Consider the following 20382-nt stretch of genomic DNA (forward strand, 5'->3'; position numbering starts at 1 on the left):
CCATCACCTCGGACTGGTGCACATAAAAACCCTTGGTCCACCATCATTTCTCTCTGGCGCAGGCAACAAAGCCTTGATCTGGAGGCTCTGGAGCCCACTCAACCCACGATCCTAAGGGACCTTGGCTGAGTGGACACCAGCACATGATCCCACCTGGGAGCTCTTCTCATCCTGTGCATGGGAACACCAGGAGCAGGAAAAGGCTGGAGGAGTGGTTTCCATGGGAGGGAGGGTTTGGTCACTGATACAGTGGATTTCAATGTCCTTTCCCAGGTTTCTGACCATCAGTAGATGACAGTGGTCGGTGTGCATCCCTTAAGGAGACGGTGTGCCTCGTGCAGGCTGGAGGGACTAATCTGAGGTCTCGGCTGAGCTGAGCCTGAGAGCCTGGCTTTGTGTGTGAGAGCATCCTCACGGTGGCACTGCTCCACCAGCACACGCTGCCGTCAGGCCGATTGCTGGGACCGCTGGGATGAGGGTCTGGGCTCCCAGAGGTGTCGCGGCCAGCAGGACCAGCCCCCATCCCCCTCCCGAACAGTCTGTGAGTGAAACAGAGCTAGAAATCCATCCCTTCGGCAGTGATTCCTGCAGGGAGCAGTAAATGAAGGGGAAATGGAATCTTATGATATTTAATCTCTTCCCTGTTTTCTGCTGACATTCCTGTTTGCTTTTCATCTTACCCCCGTGGAGTTTGCATCTCAGTCCCCCAGGTGAATCAGGTTGTCCTACAGACTCCAGAAATTACTGTCTTCCCACAGAAATGCCTGTCCTTGCTTTTTTTTCCTCACAGGATGACAAAGAGCAGAGACAATAGAGGCCTCTGGCTTCCAGCTTCCTTTTGCGGTTGGGATGTGGCTCTTTCAGCTTCATCTTGCCACTCAAAAAATTACCTCTTGTTCTCAATAAATCCAACTAGAATTACTTTTCACGTGTCTCCTGGTCACTACTCCTGGGAATACTCAAGAGGGACATGTTCAGAGGTCCTGCATGGTCCTTGGTGGGCACAGGCTCTTCTGGCCATCACCACTAACTGCTGTCTGCATGTTTCAGGGACAACCTCCTCTGGATACCTGTCTGCGGCAGGCCTGTCGTGCAGCAATGACACCTGGTCCCTGTCTGGCCACCCGGCACGGCACAGGGGGGCCGGACATCGCGGTGCTGCCCCTTTCCTTGATGCCAGCCACGCTCCTCCTCCTCTTTCTCCTTCTCAGCCCCACCGGTGAGCTCCGCGTTGGGCGGTGGGAGGGGTTTTAGTCACCCGCGATCTCCCTCCGTCTCTCAGATTTGTGGGCAGATTTTCTCCACGGGTAGGATTGGCATGGTGTCCCCAACAGCACTGAGGGTGCACAGGGATGGAGGGAGCAGGTCCAGCACCGATGGGAAGATGCTGATGGCCAAAGGATGCTCCTGGGGTTGCTCTCCAGGACCTGTGGGACTGATCCTGCCGAAGCGACGGGTGGAATACGCACCCATTCCCTCAGGACAATGGTCCCTACTCACTCCTGGCAGGCACTGTCCAGTCAGGCTGGGAAGCATTTTAATCGAACTGGGAAAAGCCATTCCCGCTTTGAAACGAGGGTCTGCACAAGTGCTGAGGCAGCATAGTTATCCCGGTGTGACTGGATCCGTGTGATTACAGCCAGGCGGTGGGTAACACATTCCCGCCTCAACAAACCCGTGCCAAGGCACAGCCAGCCAGAAAGCTGGGAATTCAGATGTAGTCAGACACCCTAATTGAGTTAAATCAGGTTTTGCCTTCCCACTCCCTCAGCTGGAGCTTCCTGTCCCCTCCCGAGCTGCTGTGGCAGCCCCGGCGACCACACTCGACGTGTGGGGACCCTGAGGGGACTCCGGTGGCTCTGCCACTGTCCCCTGCACCGCCAGGCTCTCCCGGTTCTCCCGGTTCTCTTCACTGATGGGCAGAGATTAGTGGCTAACGAAGGGCGATTTGTCCTCCCATTTGGTGGTTTTGTTTAGCACCGGTGTTTACTCGAGCAATTTCCCTTTTTCTTTTGGCTTTGTGAAGCTGGATCAGAGAAACACCGAGGGCCCTCTCTCTCTGTTCTCAAAGGATACCGTTTTCCCCTCGTTCCTCATTATGGTAGACACACCAGGCATATTTTTTTCAGATCTCTCCTGACTTTGCTGGAGGATGCTCTTAAATGAATATTTCAGAGCTTTGATTTTGACTTAAAGGGAAATGAATATTTATCAATGTCTTTTTATCCACTGCTTCTTCGGCACTGGAGTGGACTAGGTGTTAAAAATCAATACAAACCAGGATGAAATGCTCTTCCTAGAAACGCTCACATCTCCACATTTTTGGTGCAGAGGTGAGCTGAGTAACCTCTCTCTCCTGTTTTCCAGCCCACAGGGCTGCCATGTCCTTCCCTGTTCTCTCCTTTAGAGCCTCTCTACTCCCTTGGTCTCACCTGTGTAACCCCCACTTCTTGCTGGCATCGCAGCATCCCTTTCCAGCCTGCCTGGTCCAGCTGGGGAGGGCAGGAATGCCCGAGCAGGGCTGGAGCTCCCTGGCTGCTGATGTTCATCCCAGCTACAGGCAGCATCCCTGCTAACTCGTGGATACATCTAGACAGTTGCCTTATTCTCGTTTCTCTTGGGGCTTCTAGGTCTTTCTTTGACAGCCCTGTTTTCTAGCTGACTTAATGGTCTCCAAGGCAACGTCCTAGCAAGGAAAAGGGAGGTGGGTTCATCTGCTCAACTGTCCCCCCAGGCTCATGCTGCTTCTCACGGTGGTGACATCCGCCTCCAGAGTGGCTGGGATTGACCTTCACGTCATTGCTCGTGGGCTGAGCGTGAAGCAGGACAGGGCTGGTCCAAGGCATGGTGAGGAAAAGAGGCCACGGAGCCACCACGGGCATTGATGAGCCCTTGGGTGCCGTAATTAGCATGGAGGCATCACAGAATCACGGGGTGGTTCGGCTTGGAAGAAATCTTAAAGCTCCTCTCGTTCCTAACCGCCTGCCATGGGCAGGGACACCTTCCACTAGGTTTGGAAGGGTTTTGGAAGGTGTCACCCATTGGAGAGGGCTGTGCAGCCACAGCCTCAAGCCTGAGGTGACTCAGATGCCCGAGGAATCTGTGCTGGGCTCTGGCATCTGCCAAGAGCTTGTGAACTCCCAGGGTACCCACAGGGGCAGTGAGAGGGATTTCCACAAGGTCCAGCCACTCGTTCCCATCCACTGTCCCCTGGATCAGGCTCCTGTGACCTCCTGGACAAGTCAGAGCCCTCAGTGTCCCATGCTGGGAGCATCCCAGGGGAGACCCCACATCACTCAGCACTGGGGCTGAGAGAGTTTTTGTGCCCAAATAAATGCCCAAATTGTGGGGGGGGGGCCCCAGCCCAGTGGGAGGAGCAGGCTGCCAGGAGGAGCTTCAGCTTTCCCTTGGCCCCTCCCTGAGCATCCAGACCCTGGGTGTTCAGGGCACTTCCAGAGCCCTCATTCAAACCCAGCTGGCTGGAATGGGAATGCATCCTGCAAGCGTTAAATTCCCTCTGGAGGCTGCTTGTTCACCCTCTAAGGTGGATGCACCCCATCAACGGGTGTGTTGGTAGTTGCATGTAATTATGGAGCTTGCAAAAAGCAGACTTTGTTGGGGAAAAAAATCAATCCAAATGCACATAGGGCACAGCATCTTCCATCAGGAGATCTCCAGTGGGTTTCTCAAGCCAGACAGGATGGGTTTTCCTCATCCCCATCTCACCACCCAGCTTTTCCATGGGGCACAGGGCAGGGGCATGCAGGAGCTGCCCAGGGCCTGCAGCAATTCGTGAATGGAGCCAGGGACTGACACGAAGATCCCCAAGGCCTGACCCAAGGCAGGACCCACCTGGGATGGCTGCTGCTGGCCATTGGGTTCTTCAGTGTCACATACGTGTCACCTGGTGCTTCAAGCACAGTCCCACCACAGAGCCACAGTCACCCACATGCTGCCTCAGTTTCCCCCACTGTAGAGCAGATGAACTGATGCCCTGGGAAAAGGTGTTTAATTTTTCCCCTACAAACCTCAGGTCTTTGCAGGAAAGGAAAGGGTCCAAGGGCTGCTGGGTCCCCCACCATGCCCACCCCATCCCTGCTGCCATCATCCTTCGAGCTCCTCATACTTCAAGGGTTGGGGAGAGCTGATCCCTTCTCTTCTCCCTTGCAGAGCTGATCCCTTCTCTTCTCCCTTGCAGGCACCACCTCCGAGCCCGAGCTGTTGCAAATCCCAGGTGAGATTCTTCTCTTAAAATCACTTTTCTCCAGGAAGTTTTGTAATTGAAACATGCATTTTTTTGGTTAAAAAAAAAAAGGGATTTGGGTATTTTGGGGTATATTGGTTTGGAATAAAAAGAAGCAAGAAGCTAAATTTGTTTTACAGAAAGGAAATAGAGTTTCTTTATTATCCCTATTCCGCTTATTATCCCGAGAGGGGAATTTTGCCACCTCCTGCTGAGTTCCTGTCCCTGTGCCATGCATCACACACAAGCAAATAATTCCCTTGATGTGGCAGGCCAGGAGCACTTCCATGCCTGCTCCCTGTCACCAGCAGCTTGAGGGATCATCTCCATCCCACCAACTCCCACGTGGGATCAGCTCTGGATCTGTTCATTGTGGCTCATAAGAGTTTGCTAATTGCACCTTGTCACTTGTCACCCATTGCATGTCTACACATGGTGCCTCACATCTGCTTTCCTCGTCTCCTGTTGGGTTATTGCCCTTTAGGAGGTGAAATGATGGCATGATCATAGAGGGGACCTTAAATCCCACCTTGTTCCAACCCCAATGTGACATGGGCAGGGACACCTTCCACCAAACCAAGTGGGTCAAAGCCCTGTCCAACCCAGCCTTGATGTTGGTGCATCTCACTCATGTATTGAGATACGTTGAGTCTCCATGTCCTCTGCTTCCAGCAGATTAAGGGAAGCCCAATGTCCCACCACCAAGCCCTGTGATACATATAAGGGTCACCATTTTATTTAAAGAGCAGGGATTTGGAACAGTTTTGCTCCCCCTGAGTGTTTGTCACCTCCTGGCCTGTTGCCTGCTGAGGGACCTCTCTCTGCCCGTCCTCCCAGAGATCCGTCTCTCCAACGGGCCCAGTCGGTGCCAGGGGCGGGTGGAGATCCTCTACAACGGCTCCTGGGGGACGGTCTGTGACGACGACTGGGACATCGTGGATGCCAACGTGGTGTGTCGCCAGCTGGGCTGCGGCCATGCCATCACCCTCCCGGCTGCCATGACCTTCGGCCAGGGGAGCGGGCCCATCTTCCTGGACAACGTGGACTGCAAGGGCTGGGAGGCAGCTCTGAGCGAGTGCTGGAGCCACGGCTGGGGCATCCACAACTGCTACCACTATGAGGACGTGGCTGTCGTGTGCAATGGTAGTGAGGTTGGGTTCTCTGGGGGCAAGGAGAGCAGGGGACTCCTGGGGGGCTGCAAGCCTTGGGGGGTGCAGATGCTTTGGTGGAGCCCAAGAGTCATATCCCAGTCTCTGTTCTTCTGATCCTGGGTCAGCCAAGCCTCCTCTGCATCCTCCCTCCACCTTTCTCCTCAATCCAGGTCACCTCCCAGCTCCACATGCTGGTGCTCCATAAGGTGACCAGCCTGTTTTGTGTTCCTTTTCACTCCCAGCTCAGGGAATTTGCGACCTCTCCAGCACAATCCTTGGGGAAAGAGCACATGCCCACCCACGTTCCCGCTCTGAGTCAGTCGCTGCCCCACTGTTCTTACCCCTTTTGACTTGTCTTTCTTTAAATTGCTGAGCTTTTCAGTAGGAAAATGTTCCTAAAGGTGAGAAAAGCAGTGGAAAGTGTTTGAACTTGGCAAGCAAAAGTGGAACAACTCCGTGCCGACCCCTAAGTACCCCACACACTTTCCTCCTGTGTAGCTACTCAGGGTTTGCTCATCAGCCAGGCATCAGTGAGCACTGAATGTGAGGCTGTGCAGACCCAGAGCAGCTGCTCAGTGAATCCCTGTGTCCTCCAGAAGCAGGGCTTGGAAAAGGAAGGATGGAAAGGCAGAGATGATGGGTTGGCTGGTGGGTTGGACCAGAGAACAGAGGGTATGGATTGAGCAAGAAACTGAGTCAGGGCACTGCTGGAGAGGAGAGGTGGAAGGGGTGAAGAAGAAGGTAGGGGAGGTGGGTCTGAGGGCAGAGAAGTGGCTTGAGCCCTTGGCAGAGAGCTCTGGGCAGGGCAGTGCAGCTGCAAACCCTCTTTATTTCCCTGTTGGGGCTAGTTTGGTGCAAACCCTCCTGGAGCAGCGGGGTGGAAGGGATCCCTCCAGCTTCATGGTGGAGCAGCAGCAGGTGCCACCTCTCTGCTTTCCTTTGCAGAGTTCTCACCCACGCAAGCCAGCGAAGGACCGACCACCAGGACCCTCACAGCCCTGGTACAGGATGGGGAAAGTAAGCTGCTCGAGTGCTGCTTTCAGGGGGGACATCCTGGCTGAGGGCAGTGTCCCCCACCATCACCTGCTGCTCCTCTTGAGCCCCCCAACTCTCCAGCTCTGAGGGGCAGATCCCCGGGGACCTATCATTGTAGTGGCCATGGCCAAACCCTATCCCAGAGCTTTCCAAGGCTCCAAAGCCATGTTGCCCTAAAGCACCACCTTTCCCCACTCTTTCTCACTTGGTTTCTTTGCCATCACGGGCACTGCCAGGTCCAGGCTTGGTGGCATCGCTGTGCCGTGTGCAGGGACACAACATCTTTCTCACCACGTGCTGCCACCCTCCAGGTGACGGCAGCATCCGTCTGGTGAGCGGGCCCGACACCTGCCAGGGCCGGGTGGAGATCTTCTACCGCGGGAACTGGGGCACCGTCTGCGACGACGACTGGGGCCTGAGTGACGCCAGCGTGGTCTGCAAGCAGCTGGGCTGTGGGCAGGCCCTGGATTACAAGAGCAATGCCTACTTTGGCTATGGGACAGGGCGCATCCTCCTGGACAATGTCAACTGTGATGGCAGCGAGCCCTTCCTCTCCGCCTGCTACAGCCTCGGCTGGGGCATCCACAACTGTGGCCACCACGAGGATGCCGGGGTCATCTGTGCAGGTACCAGGGCAGGGAAAAACCCAGGGACTTCCCAGTCTCTGAGGAGAAATGGCCTCAGAGAGATGCTGAGGTGCCCAGGGTTGGCCAGGGACCAGTCTTTGGTGCTGTAGGAACATCCTTGCTCCTTATCCGCCGTCACCCTGGTGGTCTGGAGCAGGATGCAACACTGCACAGAGAGACTGGGACACAACTGGAGTGGTGATTTGCAGGGGAAATGCATCTGCCATCCTGCCATTTCCCTCTGCCACTTCCCTGCTTTGCTGGCTGGAAAACAAGCTGCCCAAGTCCGGAATGAGTAAGCGGCTGCCAGGGGCTGGGCACAATGCCAGGCCCAGCCTGCCTCCCCTTCCCCTCCTGAAATGATGCATTTCTGCCATTCTCCGCTGATTACTGTTTATAATGTTAATAATCCCCCTGAATTCCCTCATTATCGTGGCTAATGACGGGAGCAGTAAGTGCCAGTGCTTTCCCTTTCCCGCTATTAGGGGACAAAGAGGCTGATGCAGGAGAAAAGGGACAATTTTCTCAGGCTGGTCCTTTCCTCCCTAAACATCCCCATCCCCTCTGGCACCTCCCCTGGACAGTGAGCTGATGGCATCACCATGAACAGCCTCTGCTCAGAGGGGCAGGGGATAAGGCAGATTAAAAGGTAATGAATCCTGACGGTGAACCTCCCAGGTACATGGAGAAGGAAGGTCCCACGCGGGACCCCAGCACTTGGGCTGGGGTGGAGAAGCCCCATTTCCAGCACCTGAGCAGCAGGAATGTGCAGATGGATATGGTCCATCCTCATCCCCATTGCCCTGGAGCACCCAGACTCACAGAATCACAGAATCAACTAGGTTGGAAAAGACCTCTGAGGTCATCGAGTCCAACCACCCTGGGTTTGCCTCCCACGGTCAGGATGTTCACGGCTGTGCATCTTTCTTCCTACCATTTCACCTCTGTCCCTCTGTGTCACTGCAGGGCTGGACACATCCACCATCACATCATTCACCACCTCGGTGGCCCTGGGCTCCGAGGAGACACTCACAGCCACGGCCACAGGTAGGAGGTCAGCAGTCACCCAGCTGGGGTCTTGTTGGGGGGCATCATGCCCTCTGCGTCCTGCTGTGACCCAGCAGAGTCACCCTGGGGTCCTGCCACGTGTGGGTGACACTCGGGAGGTGACATTGCCCATGACAGAAGCTTGCCATGGGGCAGCTGGTCACCCCCCCCCATGCTTCTGGCTGTGTGGAGGCAGTGGGGAAGCCGTGGGCCCCAGCAACCGATCAAACAGGGGCAATGGGTGCTGGATCTGGACCCCCCAATGCCTGTGTGTCCCCATGCTTGTCCCAGCAGTGACAGACGGCGGGGACCAGCCCTCCCAGGCCACTGAGGTGGTCACCACCATGCTCCTGACTGTCGAGCAGGAAAGTAAGTGTGCAGCTGCTGCTAGTTCTGCCCGGGGCTCCCCGTTCCTGGGGGGGGTCACCCCCTATCCCCAGGGCTCACCCCACATCCACAGGGCTCACACGAAGTCCCTCAGCTGACATCCCCACACTTCACCCCATAGCCCAGAGGCTCACCACATGCCCACAGGGGTTTGCCCCACATCCCTGGGGAGGTTGCATCCATGTCCCTAGGGGTTTGCCCCACATCCCCAGAGTGTTGCTCTCATGTGCCCAAGTGTCACCCCATAACACAGGGGATGACCCCATGCTCTGAAGGTTTTGCCCCACATCCCTGGGGGGTTGCTCCCATGCCCCCAGGGGTCACCCCATAACCCATGGGCTCACCCCATGCCCACAGGGTTTTGCCCCACATCCCCGGGGGGGTTGCATCCATGTCCCTAGGGGTTTGCCCCACATCCTCAGGGGGTTGCTCCCACGTCCCTATGTGTCACCCCATAACCCAGACGCTCACCCCACGTTCCCTGGGGGCTCACCCCATACCCCTGGAGGGTCAGCAGGGGACACTGGACCCCCCTGTGGAGCCCTGGTCCCCCCCTGGCGTCGTGCCTGTGCCGGGGCTCCCACGCAGGTGGCGGCGTGCGGCTGGCGAACGGGAACGGGAGCTGCCGCGGGCGGGTGGAGGTGCGGCACCGCGGCACCTGGGGCACCGTCTGCGACGACGACTGGGACTTCCCCGACGCCCAGGTGGTGTGCCGGCAGCTGGGCTGCGGGGCCGCCCTCGCCGCCACCGTCCTCGGCTCCTTCGGCTACGGCAGCGGGCCCGTCCTGCTGGATAACGTGGGATGCGGCGGCGGCGAGGCTCGCCTGGCCGACTGCTTCCACCTGGGCTGGGGGCAGCACAACTGCGGCCACCACGAGGACGCCGGGGTCATTTGCCGAGGTGAGAGTCGGGGAGAGCCTGGGGGCCGCCAGCTGGGAGAAGGGGGGTCTCCAGTGAAGCTCAGCTCAGTGGAGCAGAAAACCAATGAGATAATGGGTGTAGGGAGGATTTTGGCTGTGCTCAGGGGGGCTGCGGGAAGTGGGGTCTCCAAAATGGGGTGGTGGGTGATTAATGAGCCCCTGGGATTCCTCCTGCCTGTGGAGGACAACAGCAGTGCTCGGTGCTGTGGTGCAGGTGATGGTTGGAATGTGAATACAACCTCTGGTCTCTGTTCGTGCACCTCCCTGGAAGTGCAGTGGCTGCACATTCCATCCCACACATCCCTGCATCAGTCCCCAGCTATCCCACGCTGCTGCTGGGGGGCTCTGACCTGACCCTGGGGGGCCTCCTGCCCATGGGGGACAGCAGTGGCAGTTGGTACCGTGGCTCACCACAGTGATGGCCGGAGTGTGTCTACCACCTCTGGTCTCCATTTGTGCACGTCCCTGGAAGTGCAGTGACTGCCCATCCCACCCCACACGACCCTGCATCCATCCCCAGCCATCCCACACCACTGCTGGGGGGTTCTGTCCTGGCCCTTGGGGGCACAGGTGTCCCCTGAGTCACTTTCCCACCCCTTCCCCACTGCACCAGGTGCTGATGACACTGGAGACCATTTCCAAGAAGCCACTGCTACGACCACCACGTTGGTCCCAACTCGTCCCAGGGAGGGTAGGTACTGAGGTGCCACCAGGGACCCGGTGCCAGCCCTGGGGATGCTCCACACTGGCACAGAGTGGAAACGGAGGTGGCTTGGGCAGTGGCACAGGCTTTGGCAGTGTCTGAAGCATCCACCTGGAGCAGGTCATAGGAGGGGGAAAAATTAGTGGCACCATTAAGTCATGGGCTCTCCTGGTGCCCCCAAGGCTGGTTCAGGCAGAGGTGACAGACCTCAGGTGATGGACCATTAAGTGTTGGATTTTGGATGGGAGAAGAGATGATGGACCTCAGGTGATGGACCATTGGGTGATGGACATTGGTGAGGAGGGGAGGTGATGGACCAAAGGGGCTGAGCCAGGAACAGAGAATTATTGTCTGTTCTTTCAACTTGAACATCCACCACAATGCTCTGGGGGTCACCCAGATACCGGCAGCTGGTCACCCCCCCGTGCTTCTGGCTGTGTGGAGGCAATGGGGGAGCTGTGGGCCCCAGCAAACATCTGCAGAGCCTTGGAAAGACCAGAGCTGTTCCAAGGCGGTGGAGAGGGGGGCGCAGCACTGGGATGGGCACGGGCAGGGGCTGCCTCACCCCGTGCCCTCCGCAGGGTCCCTGCGCCTGGTGAACGGCAGCCACCGGTGCGAGGGGCGCGTGGAGATGTTCTACCTGTCCCAGTGGGGGACGGTGTGCGACGACGCCTGGGACCTGCGGGACGCCAAGGTGGTGTGCAGGCAGGTGGGCTGCGGGCACGCCATGGCAGCCTGGGGGGAGGCCCGGTACGGCCAGGGCACGGGCTACATCTTCCTCGACAACCTCAAGTGCAAGGGCCACGAGCCCTCGCTGCTGCGCTGCTCCCACATCCGCTGGGACGTCCACAACTGCGACCACTCCGAGGATGCCGGTGCTGTCTGTGACATCCTATGACCGCCCGCCCCGCCGGGACCCCCCCGCAGGTAAGACAGGGACAGGGGTGCTGGTGGTGATGCCCACAAAGAGGGGCTGAACCCTGACACCCACTCTCTGCCCCAGTTTCCCCACTCACCCCACGAGGGCACAGGTTGAGCCCGCTGTGGGTGTTTGGGCTCTGAGGATGGGAAGAGCTGGGTGAGGACTGGGCTCTCCTCAGCTCCTGAAATACTGGCTGAAGGTTTTCCCCCCCAGACCACCCCCTGAAAAAACAGAACTGCTTTTGGTGTGAAATATGGTTGGTTTCAGCCATTTCTTTTAAGAGAGGAGGAGAGAAAAATGGACTTTCTGCTGTGAAAATGACGTTAGATTATACTCAGAAAATGTAAAAAGGGGGCTGGAATCCCACCAGGATGTTCCAGTGGCTCTGCAGCGAGTTGCTGCTGTTCTGCAATTTGCTTTGAAAACCCCTCAGAAATCCCAATACCAGCTTTTTCTTCCCATTTTGGTATCAGAAATACCAATCCCTCCCTCATTTCCATGCAGCAGAAATGCAGGCATTGGATCTCACGCCATCTGCAATCCTCATGCCCATTTCCCCTGTTTCTTCTGCAAACTCTGTGGGGTTTTAGGAGAGCTCAACTGAGATTTCCCTTCTGGGGGGGCTTCAGCACAGCCTGTGTACCTGCCCAAAAAATCCCTTGGGGAGTGGGAAAGGCTCCTTGCAGCCTCACCATCCTTCTCCATCCTGTGCTATCCAGACATGCTGGCTTTGACTGCTCTGTCCCATAAGCTCCATAATGCTCTGAGGTGCCCAGGGCAGGCAGGGAGCTGGCAGACAGGACACAAGCAGATGGAAAACCATAGGGGGGGTCCCAAATCCCTTCCCAGAGCAAGGAAAGGGACCCAGGAGCCTGGTCTCTTCCCAGTGCCGTGCCTTTGGGGTAAAGGCTGTTTCCCTCCCAGCTCAGGTGGAAGGATCCATCCTGCAGCACCAGTTGCCTTCACCACCAAGTGTTTGATTCCTAATGGGACACCAGGAAAATGATCTCTGTTTTCTCATGGATGGGGTGTAAGGGTGAGGAAGGGCTCGTGCAGCAGCACAGAGCAGGTCCCAGCTGCTCCCTCTGCTGCACTCACTCCTCTGTTTGTACAATCCTTTTGTTAATAATAGACTGTGCATATTCCTGGGTTGGGTTTTTTGGTTTTCCCATTTTTCCTTATATGTGTTTGGGTTTGTTTTGTGAATAAATAAAAGCCCTTTGGAAGTGCTCTGAGACCTGACTTGTCTCCCTGTCACCCCCTCAAAGACCCGGGCAGGAGTAAACACCTGGGAAAGAGGCAATGTCCCAAACCTGGAGGAGAAGGCTCAGCTCTTGCTGCCAAAAATTGGTGCAAATCCCTTGATTCCCACCCAGCTGAGAGCCCAGATCAGAGCCCTCCCCACCTCAGTTCTGGGGGTACAGCCCTGAGCCGCACCAGGCTCAGGGTTGGTTCCAGCTGCGGGTTTGTTCCCGGTGGATTTGGCAGTCATGTGGGGTGGCTGTGGGGTGGCCCTGGCCCTGTGCTAAGGCTGATATTGGCTGCCTCTCCTCCACTTCCTGGGGGCAGAGCTTTTCCAGCACTTTGCCCCCAGGCCAGATTTCCATCACAGAGGGGATGGAAGGGAAACTGAGGCAGGGAAACATCTTCCAGGCAGGCTGTGGCAGTGCAGCTCGACTTGGGCTTGCTGGGGCCCTGGGGAAGGGCAGGGAGGTGGTATGTGAATAAAACCTCTCCTTTCCCAGGTCCTGCATGCTCCGCTGCCCACCCTGCTGCCCCCTCACCCCCCTCCTTGCCTCCAGGACAGCTGGGCAATGCCTGGGGTCCTGCTGGGAGCAGGAGGGGGACAGAGCAGTCCCCGGCACTCCCCAGGCCCCCCTGCAGCCCACACCAGCTGGGGATGGGTCAGAGGGTGCTGTGGGCTCCACCAGCTTTGCTGACCCCTCCCCATGGCTATGGGAGGTGGGGAGGGATCTCGTGGCCAGGAGCTGCTCTGGAGGCTGCTGCCTCTTGGGGTGTTGCAGGGAGGAAGGTGAGTAAGGCTGGATGGGTTTTCCCTGTTTTCCTTGAGGGCTGTGCCTTGAGCCAGCAAAGCCAGGCTGGGTTTTGGTGTCACCCAACACCCTGCTGTTCTTGGCTTTGGGCTGGGAAAGCAGGTCCTGCTCTCCTGGAGCTTCTCCCTTCCACAACCTGCAATCCAGCAAACAAAGGGTTTCCAGCCAGGAGAGACAGCAGCCGCCTCCCTTGTCTTCCAGCCTTTTCTCCCGCAGCCAGCTTGGAATGGGCTGGGATCCACAGGGATCCCCCTAGACACTGCACAGCCAAGCTGGACATCATCTCCATGGGAGCAGGGAGTGACAGGCAGGGTGGGAGCAAGGAACCAGCACAGGGAATGCTCTGGAGCAGGGTATCAGCATGGAATGCTCTGGAGCAGGGTACCAGCACGGGGAATGCTCTGGAGCAGGCTACCAGCATGGGGGATGCCGGTGGTGAGAGAGCATCCTGCCTTGGGACCACAGCCAGGCTGCAGCAGCTGCATGGGAGCCGGGATAAGCCGAGGTTCCTGCCCAGCTCTTATCCTCTTGCCGACATCAGCTGTTTCCCGGTGCCCAGAGCAGCTGCAGCTCCTCACTGGTCGATCCCATTGATTAGCTCCTCTCCCCATCCCCGGAGAGGGGATGGTGTGGGGGTAGCAGGGAGGAGAGAATAAATAATTCAGCAGGCCCAGGCAAAAGCTGGGGTTATTTTGGGGCTGGGATTTATGGACTATTAGGAATAAGGAATGAGTCTGTGCTGGGGAGAGGAGACCCATTAATCCAGGCTGAAGGAGCACAAATGAGCAAGGGGAAATGGAGGAGGCTTTAATTACTTTGCCATGTTCTTGAGTAATAAGCCAACCTCTGGCTGAGTGCTGGTGTGGGGCTCAGGAGTTCTGGTCCCCAGAAACTGGGGCAGACATTGCTGTGCCTGGCTGTGCTGGGAGGGATGGGGATCCTCTTCTGGGACCAGTGTGAGACCAGTACAAGCCAGTGTTTCTGGCTGGGAAGTGGTATGGAGGATGCCCTGCTGGGAGAGGGTGCAGACTGCAGGGATGGCTGGAGGGGCCTGGGTGTGGGTGCCTGGTCCCAGGGGTGCCCTCTCAGGACTGGGCCAGTACTGTCACCCACTGTGCCCTGTTAAGGCAATCCCATCTGTGCCTGTAACCGGAGGAGCTGGGCACTGTCCTGTGCAGGGTGAGTCAGTGCCCGAGGCAGCCCTGGCCCGGGGAGCATCCCTGGCTCTGCTGTGTCCAGCAGTACCTGGGTGACCTTGAGCTCTGCTCTGTTTCCCTGCTCACTGTGCCCCCCCTGCTCTCCCTGCTGCCTCTGCATCCCCCCGTGTCCCTCAGTTTCCCTGGAGGGGCATCGGGAGGGTGGCCCTGGCTCACCCCTTGGCACCCCTGGGCAGCTGCAGGCATCCAGCTGCCCTGGCTGAGGGGGCATTCCTTACCATATGGGGGCACCGAGGGGCAGATCTGCCCCTCTGGACAGGCTGCCCCACCCCCTGCGGTCAGAGGTCCTGGGGATGTGGGCACCCACGTGGCAGGGATGCAGGGCAGGGACATCCTTGGACCACCTCCTCCAAAGGGGTGGATGAGGACTCCCCGCAGCATCTCTGCGGCACTGCAAGTCTCTCTCCCTTGGGATCACGGCCCATGGTGCCAAGGTCACCCATCGGGACCGCGGTGGGGTGCAGGAGCTGCTCACCACACCCCACACCCGGCAGCGTCCTCCTTCCCTGCTCCTGCCGGGCCTGCCGCCGCGGCTCCCGCTGACGTCACCCGCCGGAGCCAGGAGCTATTTTGGGAACTGCAAAGTCACTGGCGCAATTAGTCGGCTGGCAAAGGCAGCGGGGCGGCGGGGGGACCGCGGGGACGGCTGCTCCCCACGCCGTGCCGTGCCGTGCCGAGCCGTGCCGGGGGATGCGTGCCCATGGCCCACGGGCACCGGCAGGTTCCTTGTGCCTGCAGAATCCAGGGCTCCCTCCACCAGAACAAACGGCCACGGCTGCAAATCCTCCCATCCATCATCTCCTCCTCTCTCCCTGCCTTTTCTTTTTTTTATATATATTTAATTTTACTTCTCTCCCCTGGCAGGAGCCACCCCACGTGGGCTGCTGAAATGCTGGCGAAAGCCAACTCGCTGCCGCCTCGCTGCCACCGCTCCCGTTTGGAGGGAGAGACAGGAGAGCAATTTGCTGGCAGCGCTGCTTCCCGTAGCAATGCCGCGGGTGAGGGGCTGCCCTGCGGGGGTCTGGCCATGCCCCGGGTGCTCCGTGCCAGCTGGGCTCTTGGTTTAATCCAATCTGCATCCTCCTGGATGCAGCAGGATGGGTGCTCCGGCTACACAACCCCAAATGCCCTGTTGTCTGCCATCCTGGGGATGGGGATGTGGTTGGGCTGTCCCCGGGGCACAGCACAGACAGTGGGGTCCTGCCCTGCAAGCGCCCTTGAGCCTGGGGATGTGGGGGTGGTTAGAGGGGACAATTGGGGTGCTCAGCCACCCTCCTCAGTGCTGCTTGCTTTCTCTGCCCACCCTCCTCACCTCCCGATAACCCCCAGGGCGTGGCCAGGGGGGATGTGCACAGAAATACTGGGAGAAGCTGATCCTGGCAGGCTTAAACACCCCAAAGTGGGGCTCAAAAAATCCTTTTAAAAATCCCCAGACTTTTCTATGTGACTCGGCATCTCTTTCACTCCAATCCCCCCAGGAAAAAACACCCCAAATCCTTTCTCCCAATGCCTGGAGAGGTGCCACAGCAGGAGTTGGTGCTATGCTCCCCAGATCCCGAGCTGGAGCTTTGGGCACGGAGACCCACAGGGCCAGATCCAGCCGGATCCATGGCCATAGTGGAGGTGATGGGTGCTGGCAGAGTGACACCCAGCCCACTCCACATTGCTCAGAGCCCCAGCTTGCCCCTGGAGGAGGGGGCCCTGGAGGGGGGGGCCCTGCCTGTGCTGAGGCTTGAGGAGCTGCTGGTGGTCCTGGGGTGGGGATAGACAGGGATGAGCAGAACTGTGGGGTGGCTCTGGGGGTAACAGGGGCTGTGGGAGGGCAGAGGCAAGGTGGGAAGTGTGTGTCCCCCTCCAGGCTGGAGGAGGAGGCCGTGGTGGTGGGGCTGGGAGCTGTGAGGCTGTGCTGAGTCACGCTGCAGAGCTGCGAGCAGGACTGCAGCAAGCGGCTCACTGTGACAGCCCTGTCCCTCCCGCCTCCGGCTCCTCGCCCTTTCCTGCAGGGACAGGATGCTTGTGTGGGGGTGATGCCCAGGCTGGGGGGTCCCACTGCCCCCCCAGGTCATGGCTGTGTCAGTGTTCCCCATCTGCCTCGCATCTCCTCAACCCCCTGCCCTTCAGAAGAGATTGAGCAGCTCTAGGGTGGGAATCCTGAAGTCTCTAAAAAAGGGACAGGGCTGTCCTTGGAAGATGAGTGTCCCTGATCCTGGTGCAAGAGGGGTGTCCCGGGGTAGCTGTGACATGGGGGACAGCAAGGCCAGGGGGCCACTGACTGCCAGCACAAACACAGAAAGGCAATTGGTAACCACTGGAACACAGGGTGGCTTTCCCCTGGCACCAGAGAGGTGGGGACTGGGTTGTCAGAGACCCCTCCCTCCCCCCTCTCACCCAGTGCCACCAACCCAGGACACAGGGCTGAGCATCCAGCCCTGCCCTTTGTGCCTTGTCATCACACAGGAGAAAGGTTGAGGAAGGTCCCTGCTGCAGAGGGAAAGTGAGGCACGGGCAGTGCCTGGAGGATCGGCCCCAGATGTTGCCACCTCTCAGGCTCAGAGCCTGGGGCAGCCCTGTCCTAGCTGGTGACCACCCCGCCCGATGCTGCCCACTGGCCCTGCAGAGCTCAGAGCTGCTTCTGGAGGGACTGAGAGAGCCAGGGCTTTTTTTAGGTGCTCCATAAGTGCCGTCTGGGCGGTATTTATATCGGCTCCTTAAATAAGAGCTGCCATCTGAGCCCGACGCGCCTGCTTAATTATTAATGCCCCGCAGGGAAGCAGCATGCCTGCCTGGTCCTGGCCCACCTTCCCGCTGGGATCCTGCATCCCGGGTCCCCCCAGCTCCCCACCAGCACCCAGGGCGAGCTATGATAACCCAGCCACCCCAGGGCATCCTGGCTTCCCATGGGAACACATCCCGTGTGGGAGCATCTTCCCGGGGGCTGGGAGGAAGGCTGTGGGGAGATTTTCCAAGTGGAGGATGGTGTGGCATGGGCATTGCAGCAGTTCTCAGTGGGTATTAGGGATAAGGGGAGAGTGGGATGGGAGCTTTCCCATCTCATCTCTGGCTTGAGATTGTTCCAGGGAAAACCATCCCTGGAAGCCCTGAGGGATAGGGGCAGCCCCGCTTCATGGCAGAGCTTATGCTAAACAGCATGGGAGGGCAGCTGCTGCAGCAGAATTAATTTGGACTCAGAAAGTGCTTTGAAAGGCTGAGATGAAAGGCCAGGACTGGGTACAAGGCGCGGCAGCTCTGCAGACGGGGGGAAGGAGCTCCTTGCAAAGCACCCTCAGTGTGGCATCAGCCCCAGCAGCCATGGCTCCTCCACCGCCTCCTGCCCCAGGTGAGGCGGTGTTCTGGCTCTGGGGTGTTTGAGGGAGGGCTGGTGAACCCCTGAGCTCACCCAGGTGTTGGCTGTGGGGTCCTTCTTTGGGGTTGGTGTGACCCCCCTGCTCTGGTGTGTGGCAGGGTGGAGCGTGTTGGGCTAGGACTGAGCTGAGAGGCTGGGGAGGGCTGTTGGTGGGTGCAAGGGGAGAGGGGACACCTTTGGCCTGCTCCTGGGATGTCTTCCTTGCTGTGTGACACAGCCAGGCTCAGGGCAACAATGTGGAAAAGGGACCAGGGGCCACAGTGCTGCGGTGCTGGGGACAGGCACTCTGGCCCAGCAAGGATTCAGGCAGGGAGGACATGAGGGCACTGTTGTCCTGCAACCTCAGAGAAAGGGACAGTGAAAACAGAGGTTTCCTCAGCTTGTGTTTCACCAGCATAACTGCAAGAGTCACAGAACTGCTTCTCTGGGCAGCCAGCACCTTCCTCAGCGTAACTCAAGCAGTAGGAGTTGGGCAGCAGGACTTTGGGCGAGCACCCAGGCAGGGAGCCCTGGCGCTGTGCAGGAGCCTGGGAAGCATCCCAGGGATGGGATGGGACCCCACACAGTGGCCCAGGGGAATGCCACCCTGTGTCCCCTGTTCTGCCCAGCTTTGCCACCCACTGGCTGAAGACACGCAGGACCCCAAGCACTGGGTCACTGTTGGTGTAAGGTGAGACAGGTGTGACAGTGCCCCTGTGGTGACACCTCGTGACATGGGGACAGGCTGAGATACCTGCACCACGCAGCCCCCATAGCATCTCCCTCCCTCCAAGCAAGCAGACATGGAGGGAAAGGGCAGATGGAAAGGGACACACAGCCATTGCACTCCCACAGCAAGCAAGGGGTGAGGATTTCTGGCTCCATTTTCGGAGCAGTCAGCAGCTAAAACCCAAGCAAACCTCCAAGTCACAGAGAATTTCCTGCCTTCCCTCACGGTGTCACAAGGCATTGACGAGACGCAACGGGTAAAGCAAGAAAATGCAAAGAGAAAGACTCGTCTTCCAGGCCACAGGAATTAACAAAGTGGCACATTTGAATGCGCCGAAGTATTTTTAATCCCGTAGGCAGAATCGAGGTTATTAGGTTTTTCTGGGACATCTGCAGAACAGACCCGTATCCTTTGGGTCGTCGTGATTTCCCAACACAGCAGCCGCCCCAGGCTCTCACCAAGGGGTGTCTGTAGCCACCAGAAAGAGGTGGGAGAAGGGGATTTAGTGATGTCCAGCCAGGTGACACCTCCAGCTGCCCACCAGAAGCTTCTAACAGCCCGTTCAGCATCCAACCTTCAACCCCCCCGCTGCCCTGGCTGTAAAACAGAGGAATTAGTTGTTGTGAGGGGTGTTGATTTATGCATGGGAGCCCCAAAAGGGGGCTGGATCTGCTGCAGATAAATATTACAGCCAGACTGCTATTCTGAAGAATTTACAGCATTATGAATATCCTGTTCTGACCTGTGATGGGGAAGAAAATCATCTGCGTTAGGAAATGTATTTATGGCTCTGGTGCTTTGACAGAAATAAATCACTATTTGCTTGTTTTGGGGCAAAAACAGGGTCGCTGTAAATCGGCAGAGCTGAGCTGGCTGAGAACCTGCTGGGTTTATGGAAAATACTAGATAGGAGTCATAAGGTTTGTATGGAAAGGCAACAGTTTTTATTAGGGCTGTTGATATATTTGGAGAAATCAGAGGATCTTCCAGATATACAAGTACTTCTTCAGGTCCAGGCTTGTGTCCAATATTGTCCAGGAGAACCCAGGAATTGTAGCTAAAGTATAATATTATTTATTTTCCAAGATAGGAGGTTGCATATATCCAACCCAAATGTAGCAGCGTCACTCCAAAGGGGATTGAGCAGGGAGTCTGCTCTGATCCATACGCAGAGATCTGATAGTCCTGCTTGGCTTGGGTGATGCCCCAAGGAATTTCTAGGTACCTCCAGATTATTGATTAGAAATGGCAGCAATAGCTGAAAAAAAACAATTTGGTGACCAAACTCGTCTAATATTTTCTTGCATTCCGCACTTTTCCACTCAAATTCTCTCTCAAAGCTGGCATCAGAGAGAAAACAACACAACCCCTCTGCGGAGCTCTCCAGAGATGACGGCGAACCCCCTCAGGAGAATGAATGAGCCTTTATCAGAGGAGAGGAATAAACTGCCCTTGTCCGTGGGAGCTCTCCTTGGGATGGCTGGGGCAGTAAACAAAAGCCAGGCACAAAGGCTGTTCTCACTCTGGAGCCACGTGCACTGCGGGGTGTGAGGCCGAGGGATGCGAGCAAGGAAGACAGTGTTTGATTTTGCAGAGGAAATGCAGAGGATCCGGGCGCGTTTTTGGTTTTATTTATCGGGGGGGGGGATTTCTTCTGCCTTCGGAAGCCGTAAACAAAGAAGGATTTTGTCTTAAATGAATCCAGGCAACACAATTCTCTGTGTTTTTGTAAAGCAGTGCTAAACCCACAATAAAGACGGAGATCTCACCCCATAAGGGTGTTGCTCGCCATCATTAAGCACCACCAGCAGCATTCCCAAACCAGTTTGTCCCCTCCCATGTGGGTGAGGCTGTGGCCATGGGTTTTGGACAGCCACAGCAGGCTGTGGCCACAGCACTGCCCTGAGGACACTGGCACATCCTGGTGCCACCAAGGGTTCCTGTGAGGTTTCAGAAGGAAACCTCAGGGCATGGGGATCAGCAAGTGGGATGGCTGAGTGCTCT

The 20382-nt window shown here is 57.4% G+C and overlaps 1 protein-coding gene across 1 annotated transcript; it reads left to right on the forward strand.

The window, feature by feature from the left end:
- Positions 1 to 2734: 2734 nt before the first annotated feature.
- LOC113962497 (scavenger receptor cysteine-rich domain-containing group B protein-like) lies at positions 2735 to 11010 on the forward strand (the record flags this gene model as incomplete). The annotated part of the gene is made up of 10 exons (XM_027673247.1): positions 2735 to 2847; positions 4199 to 4234; positions 5081 to 5386; positions 6340 to 6411; positions 6741 to 7055; positions 8022 to 8102; positions 8397 to 8471; positions 9078 to 9389; positions 10023 to 10100; positions 10694 to 11010. Coding segments are annotated over 10 exons (1705 nt in total), but the record flags the coding sequence as incomplete, so codon positions are not given.
- Positions 11011 to 20382: the final 9372 nt, after the last annotated feature.

Source organism: Neopelma chrysocephalum, unplaced genomic scaffold (assembly GCF_003984885.1).
Source record: "Neopelma chrysocephalum unplaced genomic scaffold, ASM398488v2 Primary Assembly neopelma1_181835, whole genome shotgun sequence".
Taxonomy (NCBI): domain Eukaryota; kingdom Metazoa; phylum Chordata; class Aves; order Passeriformes; family Pipridae; genus Neopelma; species Neopelma chrysocephalum.